Source organism: Canis lupus, chromosome 26, assembly GCF_048164855.1.
Source record: "Canis lupus baileyi chromosome 26, mCanLup2.hap1, whole genome shotgun sequence".
Lineage (NCBI taxonomy): Eukaryota > Metazoa > Chordata > Mammalia > Carnivora > Canidae > Canis > Canis lupus.
The window spans coordinates 32,110,892-32,128,263 of NC_132863.1; the positions used below are offsets into that span (position 1 = coordinate 32,110,892).

At 47.2% G+C, this 17,372-nt stretch overlaps 1 protein-coding gene across 13 annotated transcripts in view; it reads right to left on the minus strand.

Moving 5' to 3' along the window:
- Positions 1 to 17,372, minus strand: part of PTPRT (protein tyrosine phosphatase receptor type T) — a 1,036,563-nt gene that overhangs the window by 68,324 nt on the left and 950,867 nt on the right. For all 13 annotated transcript variants that reach the window (XM_072801053.1, XM_072801054.1, XM_072801051.1 and 10 more), the window contains 2 exons: positions 16,853 to 16,940; positions 1,106 to 1,182 (listed from right to left, as the gene is read on the minus strand). In XM_072801053.1, the coding sequence (XP_072657154.1) occupies positions 1,106 to 1,182; positions 16,853 to 16,940 (165 nt within the window). The remainder of the gene's footprint in view (positions 1 to 1,105; positions 1,183 to 16,852; positions 16,941 to 17,372) is intronic.

Here is a 17,372-nt window from a genome sequence, read left to right on the forward strand (position 1 = left end):
ATAGCCTGTCTATAAAAACACTTGGGCATCGGAGAGACCAAGGTGATCTCCTTCATTCATCAAGCCCTCAGGCCCCTAGCGGAGGTCCTGAGAAGCCTGGCTTGCATCCGCTATGACAGGACATCTGTCTGTGATGGCTGTGCTCGCCCTTTGCAAACTGTCTCACTCCTTTGGTGAAGCAGCCCCTTTCCTACCAGGGTGTCTGAATCCCAGACTCTCCGTCCTTGGATCTATCTTACCCTTGGTGATAGATAAATCATCCCAAGGCTCTGCTCTGAACAGGTCACCTCCATGATCAAAAACTTTCAATAGCTTTTTCTTGTCTACAGAGTCAAGTCCGGCTTTCTACGTGTGATCGTGAATCACCAATGATCTAGCTCAAAACTTACTTTCCACTGTTCCCATGATATAGCCTCTGCTCCCTTCAACCCGAGCTGCTACATACTTTCTGCTTCCAGCTGCGACATCTTGGCTTGTGCTGCCCTAACCAGAAGCCCATCTTCTTCCTCTTTAATTTTAAATTCATCCTGTGCTTGAAGCTTTGGTTCATATCACATTTTGCATTCCTGATGGAAGAAGTGATTTTTTTCGCCCACCTCTGAATCCCTGCAGCATTTTATCTGAACATATGACACTTACCACTTTCCAGTTTGCCCTGGAATTATTGATGTGCATAGCTTATCTTCCTGCTCAGGTTTTAAAGGGTAGAGACCATGGCACCTTTAGCTTTATGGTTCCCAGAGCATCTGGCACACAGCAAGCACTTTTAAATTTGTGTTGCATAAATGGCTATACCTTCAAATGAATGAATGGATGGACAAACAGACACACGTATAAATGAATCAATGGGTGAATGAACAAGACAGGCAACTGTCCTGGGAGCCCACAGAGCAGGCTACTCCAGCCAGCCCCAAAGAGGATGCAGCTTTAGGCAGAAAATCAACATGGGTTATGCTAATCACACAAATTAGGGAGGAGCCAGACCTCTCTGGACATGTTTTGGGAAGGCCCCCTTGTCGGGGAGAAACTGGGGGATGGCCACAGGTCTCGGGCCTGGTACAACCAACCCCAGAGCCCAGCTACCCAGCCCCGTGAAGATTCTCACATCAATGTAGTTGGCGTTGATGTAGTCAGAATGCGGGTCTCCATCCAGCACCAGCAGCCTCACCCGGGAATGGTCATCTGCAGAGAGAGAAGAGAAAACAAGGCGGTGGTGGTAAGGGGCCTGCGGTGAGGGGCACTGCCCTCCTGCAGAGCTACCATGTATTAGTACGGGCATCATGCTGCTTCTCACTCACTCTCTCGTTTGACCCCTGGCCCCACCCCATCTTCATCCCCTTTTACAGATGAGGCAGTTGAGGCTTAGGGAGATCACTGTGCCTTAAAAAGTACTGCGTGTACTCCTCTTTTTCCACCTGCCCTTCTAATGCTGCCATTACCTACCTGGGTGAGTCTCCTGCTTCTTTAAGTCTTAGTGATTTTTGTCATTAAAAGGGCAGTAGAAATACTTTCTTTACAGGGCAGTGAGAGAGAAAGATCAAAACACTCCGGAGGCGAGAAGTGTCGGATCCGAAGTAATATGCTCCATTTTCATTATTGCTTAAAAATGGCAAATTTACCTATTTTCCACATGTGCACAAATGCTTTTCTTTTGCCTCTTGGAGAATTGTTGCAAATAGATTGTTGGCCACATATTGTTATCAATACATTCATTCAAGTGAAGCTGGCTCCATCAGTATAAAAGAGGTCATCAATAACTAAAAACGTGTTACGGAGAATACCATTTCAAACACAATCCAGGCATAAACAAGATTTGCAGGGTTTAGTCAATGGCACAGTTAGTTCAAATAACATCAAATAAAAACCATTAAAAAAAAAAAAACCCTTGTGCAGAAGAATCAGGCTAATCCTTTACAACTAATTAAAGTACGCTGTGACATGCTAACAGACACACACAGACAGAAACCCTGGCTGGGTCTAGTGGGAAGAGGGGCTCAGCTTGCTGTCCAGGTCACTGTCATCCATCACTACATGTCTCTGCATCCTCTGTCTGCTCTAGGATAGGGCTAGGGTTCCCAGCAAGGGGGCTGAAGGGCTCTGAGCATCTGGCCAGTGTCCCCAGAGTCAGGAGGTTGGGTCAGCATATCCTGCTAAGACTGAGGCAGCAACCATTTGCTTCGACGTGGATGGAGCTGGAGGGTATTATGCTGAGTGAAATAAGTCAATCCCAGAAGGACAAACATTATATGGTCTCATTCATTTGGGGAATATAAAAAAATAGTGACAGGGAATAAAGGGGAAAGGAGAAAAAATGAGTGGGAAATATCAGAAAGGGAGACAGAACATGAGAGACTCCTAACTCTGGGAAACGAACTAGGGGTGGTGGAAGGGGAGGTGGGCGGGGATGGGGGTGACTGGGTGACGGGCACTGAGGGGGGCACTTGATGGGATGAGCACTGGGTGTTATTCTATATGTTGGCAAATTGAACACCAATAAAAAATAAATTTACAAAAAAAAAAAAACAAAAAACAAAAAACAAAGACTGAGGCAGCACTTTGCGGTTCACAGGTACATCAACTACTATTACCCAGAAGCCCCTGAGAACAGGGACATTAGTGCTTCACTCCCTGTTCCATCCTCTGTGCTTCCACATGTGGCAGGCACTCCACAAACCCTTAGTGAGTGTATGAATAAATCATCTCATTGGATGCTCACAGTGATCCTGTGAGACAATTAGTGTAGATCCCATTACAAATGAGGAGACTGAGGCTCACAAGGATTGCCTGGTCCCATGGTCCATGCATGCTAGAACTTGAAAGAGTGAGGTTCTCTTAACTCTGAGCTCAGATATTCCTGCTCCCAAAGAAGGGTCTAAGCAGGATACTGGGACCTGCTACAAGTATACACAGCAGTGGGGAATTAATGACAGAGAAGTGGCTAGCCGGTGATGGAAGAGCCGAGAAGCCGAAGAGAGGCTGTGCGGCAACTCAGAGATCAGCATTAGCAAGGAGACATGCCTCACTGGGAATGGCAGGGCAGAGGGCCGAGGCGAGGTTATCAGAGCTGGGTGCTGGCACCCCCCTTGGAAACTGGAGTCCGTAAGCCTCTCTGGTGGGAGCTGGAAAAAAAGAGTGGCCTCTCTCGCTGCTAAAACAGGACTTGGTGATTGGGACAGAGTGGGCTTCTTCCTTTCCCTGACTTCAAATCTCCCACCAGTGCACATCCTTGGCCAAAGCCAAACAGACACTAGCTGGCAAGAAAGTGAGAAATGGAATCTGCAGGTGTCAGTTCCCTGTGAGAAAAATTTGAACATGAGAAGGTAAGGAATAGGTCCAGGACTGGACAGGACACTACTTCATATCCATTAATACAATAATTCAAAAATTATTCATTGAGCAAGTGCCGGGCACTATGATAGACACAGAGATACACCGGATGCCACTTTTCTTACTCCTCATGGGCAAGGGTTGCAGGTGGGATGTCTAACTCATCCTTTTGGGTGGTAGGGGAGTGGGGCATGAAGTCAAGAGTTTGAAGTTCACTTTTCTGGAGTTCATGGCAGGTATGACTTTACATATATAATCTTACTCAATCAATTTATTCCTCAACATTGCTCTGCAGATTACCCCAATAATACAGTGATGATAGAGTATGTTTATTCTTCCCATTTTGCAGATGAACAGATGCCCAGAGAGGTTAAGCACATCCCCAATGTTATGCAGCCTCAAGTGGCAGAGCTGAGATTCTATCTCAGGTCTGTCTGAACCTGAACCCCCGCTCCATCCACACATGGTGCTGCCCCTGGACTTCTAGCATCCCATAGGCACTGCTTCTGGAGTCTGTGCAAATGGTTGGTCCCAGATCCTGCAGTATTCAGAAGTGGGACTTCCCAGGGGGGCCTCCACCCCGCTCCAGGAAGGAGTCAGACAAGGCCTAGCACCCAACTTCGAGCTGAGACTGTTAAGTAAGCCCTGTTACCAGCAGTTTCAAAAACTATGAGCCTTAAAAAAGTCAAAATGCACATTGTGCTTTCACTCATTGGTCTCCCTAATAACTTATTGATTCAAAAATCTCCTTTATTTATTGAGTTATGACTGCCCCGGGGGTCTATAGCACTGGAATCAGAGATTCTGGTTTAAAATGTTGAGAAGGAATTTTCTTTAACATAAAATGAAAGTTAAAATCTGGAAGCAAAAATGATTTTAAAAACCCAAAAGAAACAAACTTATTTAAGTTAAATATCCTTAATGATGAAAGCAGCCTCTACCCGCCAAATGATGGTGTTTGTTGGTATCGTGTCTTCATCCATTCATGAAGAACCTACTATGTGCAGGCTGGTTGAATGGCCTGAGGAAGTACTGTCAGTACATCATTTCTGTTTTGTTTTGTTTTTTAAGATTTTATTTTTATTTGAGAGACAGAGAGAGAGAGAGAGAGCAAGAGCAGTGGGCAGAGGGAGAAGCAGGCTCCCTGCTGAGTTGGCAGCCCTATGCAGGGCTTGATCCCAGGACCCTGGGATCATGACCTGAGCCGAAGGCAGACACTTAAATAACTGAGTCACCCAGGCGCCCCAGGAAGTACTGTCAAAATGATACTCATGCTTAAGGAATTTGTTGGTGTCGTGTGGGAGACAGACTGTACATGGAAGTCCAACTTCCAGATCTAGAAAGTGGAAAAAGGAGGGCTTTGTGAAGTAGTATGTGAATGAGGAATTTAAAAAATGAGGTAAGACTTGACTAGTAGACAGTGAGGAAGGGTCTTTCCATCAGAGGGAAGACAAGAGTGGAGGCAGTGCTCCAGAAAGAGCAAGCATGGTGGGGAGGTGGAAAACCATGTCCTGTCTTATGGACACAGTGTGAAAGAAGATTAGCCAACAGGAGAAGAGAGAGAGGGGCAGGCAGGGGTCAGGTTACAGAGGGTTCTCCTTTCCACATTAAGGCACTCAGATGCAAGTGTCCATGCTGGGCTCTGCAGGGCGTCCAAATATAGGATACCTCTATTTTCTGGGGCTGCGAAATGCTATTTTTATTATGCAGTGACCAATATTCATTCCCAGAGGGCTAACCTATGGCAAGTGGGATATACTGATGATGCAAGGTAGGGAGCTGAGGGTCAGATCTGGGTTCAGACCTTAGCCCTATCACTTAAGTCAATTGCTCTCTCTTAGCTTGGGTTGCTTAGGAAAGTGAACCAATAACATATAGCTCATGGAGTACTGGGGGGATTAAATGAGGAAACGCAGGCATGAAAAGTGTGAGGATGTTAAGAAAATGAAAAGACAAGCCACATACCGGGAGAAAATATTTGTAAGATACCAGATAAAGGACTTCTACTCACGCTATACAAAGAACTCTTAAATGCAACAAGACAACAACCCAATTAAGAAATGGGCAAAAGGGCAGCCCAGGTGGCTCAGTGGCTTAGTGCCTGCCTTCAGCCTGGGACATGATCCGGGAGTTCTGGGATCAAGTCCCACGTCAGGTTCCCTGCATGGAGCCTGCTTCTCCCTCTGCCTGTGTCTCTGCCTCTCTCTCCCTCTCTCTGTGTCGCTCATGAATAAATAAATAAAATCTTAATAAAAAAAAGAAATGGGCAAAAGATCTGCACAGACACCTCTGCTATAAAGGTACACAGATACCAGATAAATACATAAAAAATGCTCAACATCATATGTCAGCAGAGAATTTCAAATGAAAACAATAATGAGATATCTCTATATACCTAATAGAACAGCCCAAGTCTAGAACATTGACAACACCAAATGCTAGTGAGGATATAGAGCAACAGGACCTCTCAGTTTGTTGCTGGTGGGCATGCAAAATGGTGCTGCCACTTTGGGAGACAGTTTGGCAGTTTTTTTGAAAACCAACCATACTCTTATCTTATGATCCCAGCAATTGCTGTTTTTGGTATTTACCCAAATGAGTTGAAAACTTACATCCACACAAAAACCTGCACACAAATGTTTATAGCAGTTTTACTCATAGCTGCCAAAACTTAGAAGAAAAAAATCCAAGATGTCTTTCAATAGATGAATGGATAGACAAATCGGTATACCCATACAATGGAATACCATTCAGGGATTATTTAGAAATGAATGATCAAACCATGAAAAGACACAGAGGAAACATAGACACCTACTGCTAAGTGAAACAAGCCAGTGTGAAAAGGCTTCACACTGTGTGATTCCAGCTCTATGACATTCTGGTAGGGACACAGTAAATAATCAGTGGTTGCTGGGGACTTGGCGAGAGGATGAACAGCTGGATGGAACACGGGGGTGTTTCAGGTCAGTGACACTATTGTGTCACTGATACTATAATGGTGGATACGTGTCATTATACATTTTTCAAATCCCACCAAACTGCACAACACAAAGAGTAGATGCTAGTGTAAACTATGGACTTTAGCTAACTATAATGGATCGATACTGGTTCATTAATTCTAACAAACATAGCACACAAGGTGATAATAATTTGAGAATCTGAATGTGGGCGGGAAACAGGCATATGGGAACTCTCTCTGTACGTTCTGCTCACTTCTTCTGAAACCTTAGACTGCTCTAAAACAGAAAAACAAAAAAACAAAACAAAACAAAAAACAGTGCCTGGTATGCAGTAGGTACTTAATAAATGGTGGTTCTGGGCTGAATATGAGGCTGAGGGCTGAGATGCTTAGAAATGTGGTGTTCCCCCCCTGGCCCTTCTGTACCAGATGTAAATCCACGTGCTGCAGAGGCAAAGCTATGGTGTGTATTTTCGAAAGGGCGCAATTCAGCTGAAGGCCCACCAGAAAGGCACCGCATGGAGTAGCAGCGTCCTCATGGTTTATTTATTCCTTCTGGGAGATACTAATATTATTCTGTGTCCCCTTCTTCTTCTTCTAACTTTATATAATTAGAAGGATAAAAAATTGTGTTTATCCACAGGCGCATAGAGAAAGATGGGGCAGCGGGCGATGTGAAGGAGTTTATACAAGGTAATTTACAAGCAGCCCAGAACGTTCATTATGCTCTATCTACATTTCGCGAGCCTGAAAAACAGCTAATTTAGTACTCCCCGTTTGATATTCCAGACAAGGAGCCGGGAAGAGTCACACAGAGGAGAAGCAAACTCCTCCACGGTGAGGTGAGAAGAGGCTGGCCCCACCTGGCTCTCAGCTGAGGTGGGAGATGGGCAAGAAGGGGCCTGCGGGGAGGAGAAAGCTGGTGGCAGCCAGTGGAGGGGAGACATCACTGCAAAGACGCAGAGACCGGAACACAACTCTAGGGGAACAGAAACACCATCCCTCTGGAATCAATATGTTCCTCGTCATTTTAGGATAAAGACCAGCGGTATGCTGCTAAATGTTTAGCAAACAGCTCTCTGGAGGGAAAAAGAGGCCCTGATCGGTATAGTCTGCTGATTCCTGTGGTATAAATACTCCCACCATGACTAATTTCAAGCTACCAACATGGCATCAACTAGCTCACAAAATTCCTAAAAATTTAACAATCTGTTCTTGCAAGCTGGTATGAATCGGCTCAGGACACCACTAACAGGGAACAAAGCCCACAGCGCTTTGCATGATCTGATGGTTTGGGACCCACTACCCAGTCTAGCCTCATGCTCCCTTTCCCACATACTATATGCTGATAACTACACTTTTTTCAGTTGCTCAAATGCACAGTATCTGCTCTGACCCCAGGGCCTTTGCACATGTAAAAGAACACCCCCAACCCACCTCCACAAGTCTGGCAACATTCTCATTCTTCTCTGCTCGATGTTCCTTACTCAGGAAGTTTCCTATGATCTCTCTCCACCTAAGACTCTGAGAGATCCCTGTTCAGAACTCTTAGAACAACTGTATTTCTGTGGCTACCTGATTAACCTGTGGCTCCCTTTCACATTCTATTTAAGGAAGGGCACCTGTGACACCTTGGTGGCTCAAGGGTTGAGCATCTGCCTTTGATTCAGGGCGTGATCCCAGGATCCTGGGATCGAGTCCCGTATCAGGCTCCCCACAGGGAGCCTGCTTCTCCCTCTGCCTGTGTCTCTGCCTCTCTTTCTGTGTCTCTCATGAATAAATAAATAAAATCTTTTTTAAAAAATAAGGAAGGGAACCCTAGTCACCGAGCTCCTCTATAGTGTGTGGCACATAGCAGATACTCAATAATGATTTGTTTAATAAATGAATTCATATTTGTGTCTGAAAAGCTGAGAACCAGAAAGGGGCAAGACCCTTTGCTTAAGAGCCATACAGTTGATTCTAGGTAACCTGGCTTGTGACTCAAGGCTCTTTACCCAGAACTGGCAAGGTGTGCCTGGATCCTGTGCTCAAATACCCGCTTTCCACATAGCTGATCCCTTACCCCATCGGCAGATCCATTCTGTTCTGTCCTCAGATTCTGCTTTCTGCAGGAGAGACCAAGGGATCAAGTAGACTCTGGAGACAGGTGGGAAATGTGTCACACACTAACCACATCACCTGGGGAAAATTCCTTTCTTCCTCTGAGCCTCACTTTACCCAACTATAACATCAAAATCATATCTACCTTTGCAGACGGACTGCAAGGATTAAAAGAAGATATGAAAGCACCTGGTATGTTATAACAAATCAAACACAAGGATGTGAATTCAGTTGAATTATTATTCTAGATTAGTGGTTCTCAAAATGTAGTCCCTTAACCAATAGCGTCAGTGATGCCCGGGAGCTTGTTAGAAATAAAAATTCTTGAGTCCTAGCCCTAACCTGCTGAATCAGAAACTCCGGTGTGGGGCCCAGAAATACGTATTTTAACTAGCCCTCTAGGAGAAGCTGATGCACACTCGGGTTTGAGCGTGCAGATCAATGTTCAATTATGTAGCATTGGGATGCCCTTGTTATTCACTTCAATTTGTCTTGGGAAAGACCAAAAGGTCCTTCTAGAATTGAGCCTGAGACTAGACATCCACCTTATGTTAGGTGGTGAGGCAGAGGAATTTACTTGTGTGGAGTGTGTACGACGTTCCAGGTACTATTTTAGAGGGCTAACAGGTGCTATGCAATTTGATTGTCATAGTAACCCTGTGAGGTGTGTGTGTGTGTGTCTGTCTATCTATCTATCTATCTCATCATCATCATTATCACCCCATTTTATGGATGAAAAACTCAAGGCTCTAAGAAGTTTAACAACTCAGAAGATATAAGATTAAGGACTTTCTCATAGAGTGGTGGGATCCCTATTCCTCCTGGAACCCCAAGTCCCACTGCCCCCATGCTCCTTCTGTGCCAATTCCTACTCCAACACTGCTCATCCTGTGGTGTTCCCACTCCCACCCCAGAGGCGAGGGCTCTTTCCTTCTGTGTGCTATTCCAACCCTCCAGACAAACCACAACCTCTCCTCTCCTCCTTGCCCATCAAAGGTAACCCAGTGAATGAACGGGTCTCCTCCTTAATCCACTTAAGAAGAGAATCACTTGTGAGAGGTGGGGCTGGGGAGAGACTATCACTTGGATATATGATGTCCTTTCTTCCCGTCTTCTGGGCACTCAGGAGGGTAAAGAAAAGGTGCAATTTTTCAGAGAAAAGAGATTTGGCTCATTACAATGAACTGTGGAGCTGAAAAATCATTTCCTAGAAGGATTGGAAATGTTAATGCCATCATCTTGCACGAGTGGAGAGGGAAGAGGCATACAGCTCCATGGAGACTGCCTGGGTACCTCATTGAAGGTAAAGGTCTGCATATTCAATCTTGATTGAATTACCATTATCAAGGAAGAGGGTAGGACAGGGAAACAGCCTGGCAGTCCCTCCACCTCCTTGCTCTGGCCTTTCCATGCTGGCTGAGGATGGGTGGTTGGTTCCCCTCTGCAGGGACCTCCTTGGAGCCTTTGGTGGGGGGGGGTTGGGTAGAGGGGTTCAGCATGGAGGGGCAGAGCGCTGGGAGAAGGCAGAGGCACAGGGGACTGCCTGATGCATTTTCTGCTTCATCCTAAACAGGGCATCCAGCCCACACTCCACTGAGGGAATTTTCTGGAGAGAAGCAAGTTTTCTCATTTCAGGTTCCCTTGGAAGCAGGATCTGAGATAAGGATTTGAGCGCAAGTAGTTGGTATGGAAGGTGATCCCCAGAAGTGGGAAGGGAGATGGAAAGGGGATGAGAAAGGAAGGACTCTGGGAAGGGGTTTGTCATCAAGCCAGTTACCACCTCAGACAACTACGGCTTTGTCCTGCTGGAAGATCCAGCAGGCTTTTCTGCCACAGGGGAGATGGGCCAGGATGTTCACACACCCACTCTCCTCAGTCAACCCCTGAGGGCTGAAGGCTACTGTGGGGGATGGTTCAGGTCTCAGCAGGCTTGCTCTGTGGGCAGGGAGAGAGAGCTCCAGTGGCCAGAACAAGTCTTCTGATGAAGCAGGGTGCTGATGACTTCTGTACCAAGAGCTGTCTGTAGGACCCAGGCACGGGCCGCCCTCAGAGACCCCAAAGGAGAAGGGGGACAGAGAGTCAGGAGCACTGAACAAAGTGCCCACTTTGTCATCCTAGTTCCATCTCCCTAGGAATCAGCAGAGAAACTATTCTGAGAAAAGCTTCTGGGGATCCCTGGGTGGCGCAGCAGTTTGGCGCCTGCCTTTGGCCCGGGGCACGATCCTGGAGAACCTGGATCGAATCCCACGTCGGGCTCCCTGCATGGAGCCTGCTTCTCCCTCTGCCTATGTCTCTGCCTCTCTCTCTCTCTGTGTGACTATCATGAATAAATAAATAAAATCTTAAAAAAAAAAAAAAGAAAAAGAAAAGCTTCTGTGTTTGTTTTGAACCTGAGTTCCTCCCTGGAATTGAGAATGGCCTCTCTGAAGAGCTCATTCCAGCTGGCCATTTGTTCTGAGGTCAGAGCCCTTAGCATGTCCTCCCCCAACAGCATGATGCATCTTGATGCAGAAGTATGCCTTGCCAGGAAGCACATGGCACCCTGGCAGCACGAGCCTGGAGCGCTGGTCATGAGTGTCCTGCAAACCTGCTATGTGACCCAGGCCAGGGACTCTACATCTCTGGATCATCATTCCTCACCTGTGAACTCAAAGAGGCTGGCCTAAGTCTCATCTGGGTTTAGAAGTCTCTACATGGATTTGGATTCAGTAGTCATCCATCCTTCATTCATCCTAATCTGTCCTTCGTACATTGAGACAGGAGAAACTGAGGACGGTCAAAGAGATGAAGTGACCTTGCTTAAAGGTCATGCACCCGGTCAAGGGAAGAACTGAGACTAGAACCTGGCTCCACCTGTCCCCCGGATCCGATATTCTAGTACAGCTGGGCCCAGTGGACTAGGTCTGTGGACTCCCTCGTCGTCTGGCTTCAGGTTGGGTTTAGCCAATGGAAAGCACCTGCAGGAACTGGACCAAGAGGATTCGACCAATGTCCTTATTTCCTCAGCTCTGCTTGCTGAGGTGACCGTGGGCTGACAGCGATGCCACTGAAGGCCACACCTCCTGTTAGGCCATCTCTCTTTCTGGGGGATCTTGGTAGCTTCTCTTTGGGGTAGTGAGCCTTGAGGACTGCACTATTCCTTGTCAGCTTCCTACACCAACCTAGCTCACCCCTTTAGACAAAAATCACTTGATTAAATTCTCTTCAAATCCCCCTTCTTGAGGGTCACATTTCCTGCTGGGACCCTGGCGGAGCTGATGACATTTGCAACCCCTGAGATCACTTCCTCTCCTCCCTATAACTTCTTCCCAGCCCCGGCAGCACAGAAGGCCCCCTCCAGATCATCCACGTGGGAATGCTGGGGTATTCTTGAAATTTCCCCTCCTCCCCAGTCTCTGCCCCAGAGCTGCTTGAAAGCAAAGAACTCTTTGTTCTGGATCTCCATTCACTTCCTTCCCTTTCACTTCCCTGTCCTCCCAGCCCTGCAAGCCCCACTGTCTCTGTTACCAAATTCTAAACAGCCTCATTTGGAAGAAAGGGCTGATTTAGCCAAGGTTTCTCCTTCATTGTTTCATTTGTAGGCAGTGCCCTCCCCTCCTCCTTCTCCTCTTTAATCTTTTCTGTCCTCCTGGCCTGGGCCTTTGTCCCTTGCACTCCAGCCTCCCAGAGCTCTGGGTTCCTTAAGATGCTAATCACACTTGGTTTTCTTCTGGTGCCAAGAATATTTCTATTTATCAAGCCGCAGCAGACTTTGCCTTGGGGAGGGACACATACAAGGGCAGTAACACTTTCCACTCCTCGGGGCAGTTTCTCTTTTTATTCCAGGACTCTGTCTTTGTTTGGTTCCTCGGTGTCTTTTAGGGCGTTTGAATGCACAGGTTGCCTGATCCTGGTCTCCTTTTGTAGTGGGTGTAGACCCAATCAGGCTGCAGTGTACTGCAGAATTACTGACCCTTAAGTTAGGAGATTCAGGTTTGTTTGAGCCTGTCAAGGTGGTATTACTAGGGGGTGCCTGGGTGGCTCAGTGGTCGAGCGTCTGCCTTTGGCTCAGGTTGTGATCCTGGGGTCTCCCCACAGGGAGCCTGCTTCTCCCCCTGCCTACGTCTCTGCCCCTCTCTGTGGGTCTCTCATGAATAAATAAAATCTTTTTTTTTTTTTTTTAAATGTGGGGCAGCCCCGGTGGCTCAGTGGTTTAGCACCACCTTCAGCCCAGGGACTGATCCTGGAGACCCGGGATCGAGTCCCACGTTGGGCTCCCTGCATGGAGCCTGCTTCTCCCTCTGCCTGTGTCTCTGCCTTTCTCTCTCTCTCTCTCTCTCTCTCTCTCTCTGCATCTCTCATGAATAAATAAATAAAATCTTAAAAAAAATAAATGTGGTATCGTTAGTTGTTTGAATTCTCTCTACCTCCCTTGGGGGGGTTTCCCCAGAAGGAGATGCAAGATGAGGATCCCAATGCATGTGGTTTCTGCAGGAGAGAGGCAGTGAGGCGGCTGAGAGAAAGCAGCCCCTAGGGGAGGGGATTTTAAGCCAGTTCCTACAGTGGGAAAGCCAGTTCCTACTGTGGCCCAGTCCCTGTGGGAACCCTGGGAAAGGCATAGAACATGCCCTCAGTGGGATGATGAGGAGCTGGGCGATGCCACAGGCCAGAGAGACACTTCCTTTTGCACAGAGTGTCTTGCCCTGGCTTTGGAGCAAGTCCTCAGGCAAAGAGATGCAGACAGGGCAGCATGAGGGGGAAGCAAGCGAGGTGCCCAGGGCACCCACCTCCGCAAGGTGCTTGCTCTTGGCATCCTGCAGCTGAGCGTGGCATCTCCTTGAATTCTGCATGCTGGGTGCCTCGCCTGCTCACCCTAGTCCCAGCCTTGGATGCCAGGCCGCCTGCTGGTGTCACTGCACACCAGGTGGTGAGGCCACAGGGTGTGGGTGGGACAGGTGCCGGCAGCATCTTCTGCACCCCTAGTGATGGAGTACATTCCCTTTCATTGTTTTCCCTTGCTACCCTTCTGAGACTCAGCTCTCACGGGGGACAGGAAGGTTTTCGTCTTGTCTGTCTCTGTGTCACGACTCTCGGCCCCCATTCAGGCTCAGGAGCATCTTGCTTCTGCAATGGTATATCATTGCTCCCTGTGTCATTATGTGCCGGTCTGCTTCCCTCCCTGCTCCCTGACTATTCTCTATTTTATCCGTGAAGCCAGAAGGGAGAGGCCCATGGCGGAAGCCCTTCGGGGTCTTACAGAGAGTCTGCTTTCCAACATTTAGTTCCTCTGTACTGAGCCCCAACCATATGCCAGGTTTGGGGACACAGAAGTACAGTCATCTGCCTGCTGTCACAAAACATCTATTCCAGTGATGAAAACAGTCAGCCAACAGTCATCCAAATGCCTCTCAAATCACAATGCTGATGAGGATTAAGGAGAAGATAGGTATTATGCCCAAAGGGTGAATAATGGGGTTTTGACCAAATTCGGAGGGTCAGAGGAATTCCCTGAGGACGTGGTGACCAAGAAGGATCTGAAGAATAAGTAGAATTTAGTAGAGCAAAGTGAGGCGGGAAGAGCACTTAGATAGAGTGAGCAGAATGTGCAAAGTCCCTGTGGTGTGAATGAGCACAGAAAGCTCAAGGGACTGAATAAAGACCAGTGTGGCTTAATGGGGGAAACCAGGATGGGGAGGACAGTATGAAATAGGAGTGGAGAGGTAGCTGAGGGCCTTTGCATAAGGAGTGCTTTGCTTCGATGTGGATGGAGCTGGAGGGTATTATGCTGAATGAAATAAGTCAATCCCAGAAGGACAAACATTATATGGTCTCATTCATTTGGGGAATATAAAAAAATAGTGACAGGGAATAAAGGGGAAAGGAGAAAAAATGAGTGGGAAATATCAGAAAGGGAGACAGAACATGAGAGACTCCTAACTCTGGGAAATGAACTAGGGGTGGTGGAAGGGGAGGTGGGCGGGGGGTGGGGGTGACTGGGTGACGGGCACTGAGGGGGGCATTTGACAGGATGAGCACTGGGTGTTATTCTATATGTTGGCAAATTGAACATCAATTAAAAAATAAATTTATATTAAAAAAAGAAATGAAAGAAAGCCATTTGAAAGGTTTTCAGTAGGAAAGTGACACGATCCAATTCCCATTCTGAGGCGGTCTCTCTGGCTTCTGTCAGAGATCAGATAGGTGGAAGCTGAGGGTCAGATTAGATGTGCAGCAGCAGGAAGAAGGCTGGGCAGGGTCCAGGTGAGAGCTGACAACAGCTCGGGCAAAGGTGCTGGCTGCCGAGGATGTGCAGAAATGTCTGGAAGATAGACGGGTGTGGCTTTTGCACGGATACCTGGCCCAGGCTGGATATCCTTATCTCTTGGGGAGGCAGGGTCTCTTCGCTGTGCTCTAGCCATTTATCTTTTTTCTTATCTGTGCAACCCCCTGGGAGGAAGACATTGTTGTACCCATTTTACAGAGACGACTAACGTTTGGCATGATCACCTAAGGTCTCACAGCCTAATTAGTGGCCCCTATCTAAACTCACAGTCTGAAAGGGGGGACGGACAAGTGGCCAGATATTGTAAGACATGGTATGCATGGTGCTCGAGCAGAGGATGGTCAGAATGAGCAGCCGCCTGCCCAGCTCCGTGGGAGCAGAGCCTGGCTCAGCAGAGGCCCACACGTCATGGGTCTTAATAACACACTTCCTGGGATCCCTGGGTGGCGCAGCGGTTTGGCGCCTGCCTTTGGCCCAGGGCGCGATCCTGGAGACCCAGGATCGAATCCCACGTCGGGCTTCCGGTGCATGGAGCCTGCTTCTCCCTCTGCCTGTGTCTCTGCCTCTCTCTCTCTGTGTGTGACTATCATAAATAAAAAAAAAAAAAAAAATAACACACTTCCTGATTGTTCGAGCATCTCCAACACTTCACTTGCAAGAAATCTTGCTGCCTGCATTACTCTCTTCCAAGAGACAAATTATAAATGTTTTTTGATTAGTTCTACCATTCATAGCCCATGCCTAAATCAGCACAGGAAACAGCTAAGCTAAAACTTCTGCCTCTTTCTTCCTTTGCAAGCTGCCTGTATCTTACGCTTTCTTCCTCCAATTTTTTTTCTTAGGCAATGTCTAGACAGTTAAACAAAACAAAACACTGAAGTGTGCTAGAAATAATTTGTTATTTGGGATCTTCCCCCCCCCCCACTCTGTTTTTGGCTAGATGGGGTAATCCTGAGAGCTGAGGCTAGAAATGCTCTGCGCACAATTGGTGAGATATCCAAAGGTCCAGGTGGAGTACACCATGGCAGACAAAAGCTGTTGTCAACTCTTGTTCTAATCAGACCATGCGCTCAACATTTTGTATGAGGTAACTTTGTCCTCTCTATATTTATGCTGCTTTGAAGGCTGTACATACCAATATTTGGCAGTGATAATACTGTGTGACCTATGTCTGGTATGCAGTCCCACTGTAGTATCTCTCACCCTCACAGTCTAGCACTGAAACTTATGCACAGTCACACACAAATGTTGGCACTACCCTTGTTCAGGCCTCACCATCCATCGCTGGGACCACTGCAGTAGCCTCCTGGCTAGTCCCTCTGCCTCCAGTCTCTCCCAATCTAATCTACCCTCCCAATCAGCTACCCTAGTGATCTTAAGATTTTATTTATTTATTTATGAGAGACACACAGAGAGAGGCAGAGACACAGGCAGAAGGAGAAGCAGGCTCCATGCAGGGAGCCCGACACTGGGACTCGATCCCGGGTCTTCAGGATCAGGCCTTGGGCTGACGGGCAGTGCTAAACTGCTGAGTCACCTGGGCTGCTCCCTAGTGATCTTTTCAAAATGGACATCAGATCATGTGCATCTCCCCACCAACCCAGCTCATTTCATGTCTGCAGATGGGGATTCAGTGATTTCTGATTAAAATAAGATGTTATTATATATCTGTACTGCTCATCAGTGACCACAAGAAACTAATTCTACGGCTAAGAGTAATGCTGCCAAGCACTGTGCAAAGGGCTACATACCTTTATAAAATGGCCCTGTCTTTATATCTCTTTGAAGGGAAGAAACTGGAACTTTCCCAGGGCCCCACAGCTGGGATAGAAGCTCAGGTGGTCTGACTCCATAGAACTCTTAACTGCTCCGCAACACTGCCTTCATCAAACCATGTATCAGGGGTTATTATAGGAATGTTAAAGCTGTTGTTGAGAAAAAGGCAATGACCTTGCATGCTTCCCCTACCTCTGACAAAACATACTTTCCTCCTGCAGGTCTGGTGCCACCAAGTGTCTTGGCCCATGCATGCCCTGCGTGGTGACACTCACCTTACAACACCTGCCCCCCTTGCAGTGGGGCCAGCAGCAGTCATGATGCCTTAAACCCACAATGCCTTAAACCCCTCTTGTGTCACCAGAATAGCCTTGGGCTCCTCTGAACCCTGAACTGGTTGCTCCCCAAACCCTCAGGGCTCTTACAGGATATGATATTTCCATATCGATTCTTATTGCGGTTTTCGTCCTCTTTGGCTGTGTCCCACGAAGCTGTCTGCCCTTCTGGTAAGGCCTAAAAAGGAAGGATAGAGTGGTTAGAATGGCCTGAGATAGGGGCTTTATCCATGTGCCAGGGGGAAATCAGATCCACTGGGATGGTTAACTCAGTGTAAAGGACTCTGTGTACTTGGATGTAGCCTAGGGAGAAATAGACGTGGCCCCTCCATGGACTTATTCGTTCACTGACTCAAATGTTATTGATTCCTTCTGTGTGTCATAAGCTCAAATCTGGCCCTGTGGCAGAGTCATTTGCTTACTAACTCATTTATTCAACTGACAGATATTTATTGAGTCCCTAATATGTATTTGGCACTTTTGTAGGTACTTGGGATATAGAGAAATAGACAAAGTCCCCTTTGAGCTTCCAGTCAACTGGGTGATTCCACAAGTCAAAGAGCAAATGTATATAATTTCAGATTTTGGAAAGTGCTATGAAGAAAATTAA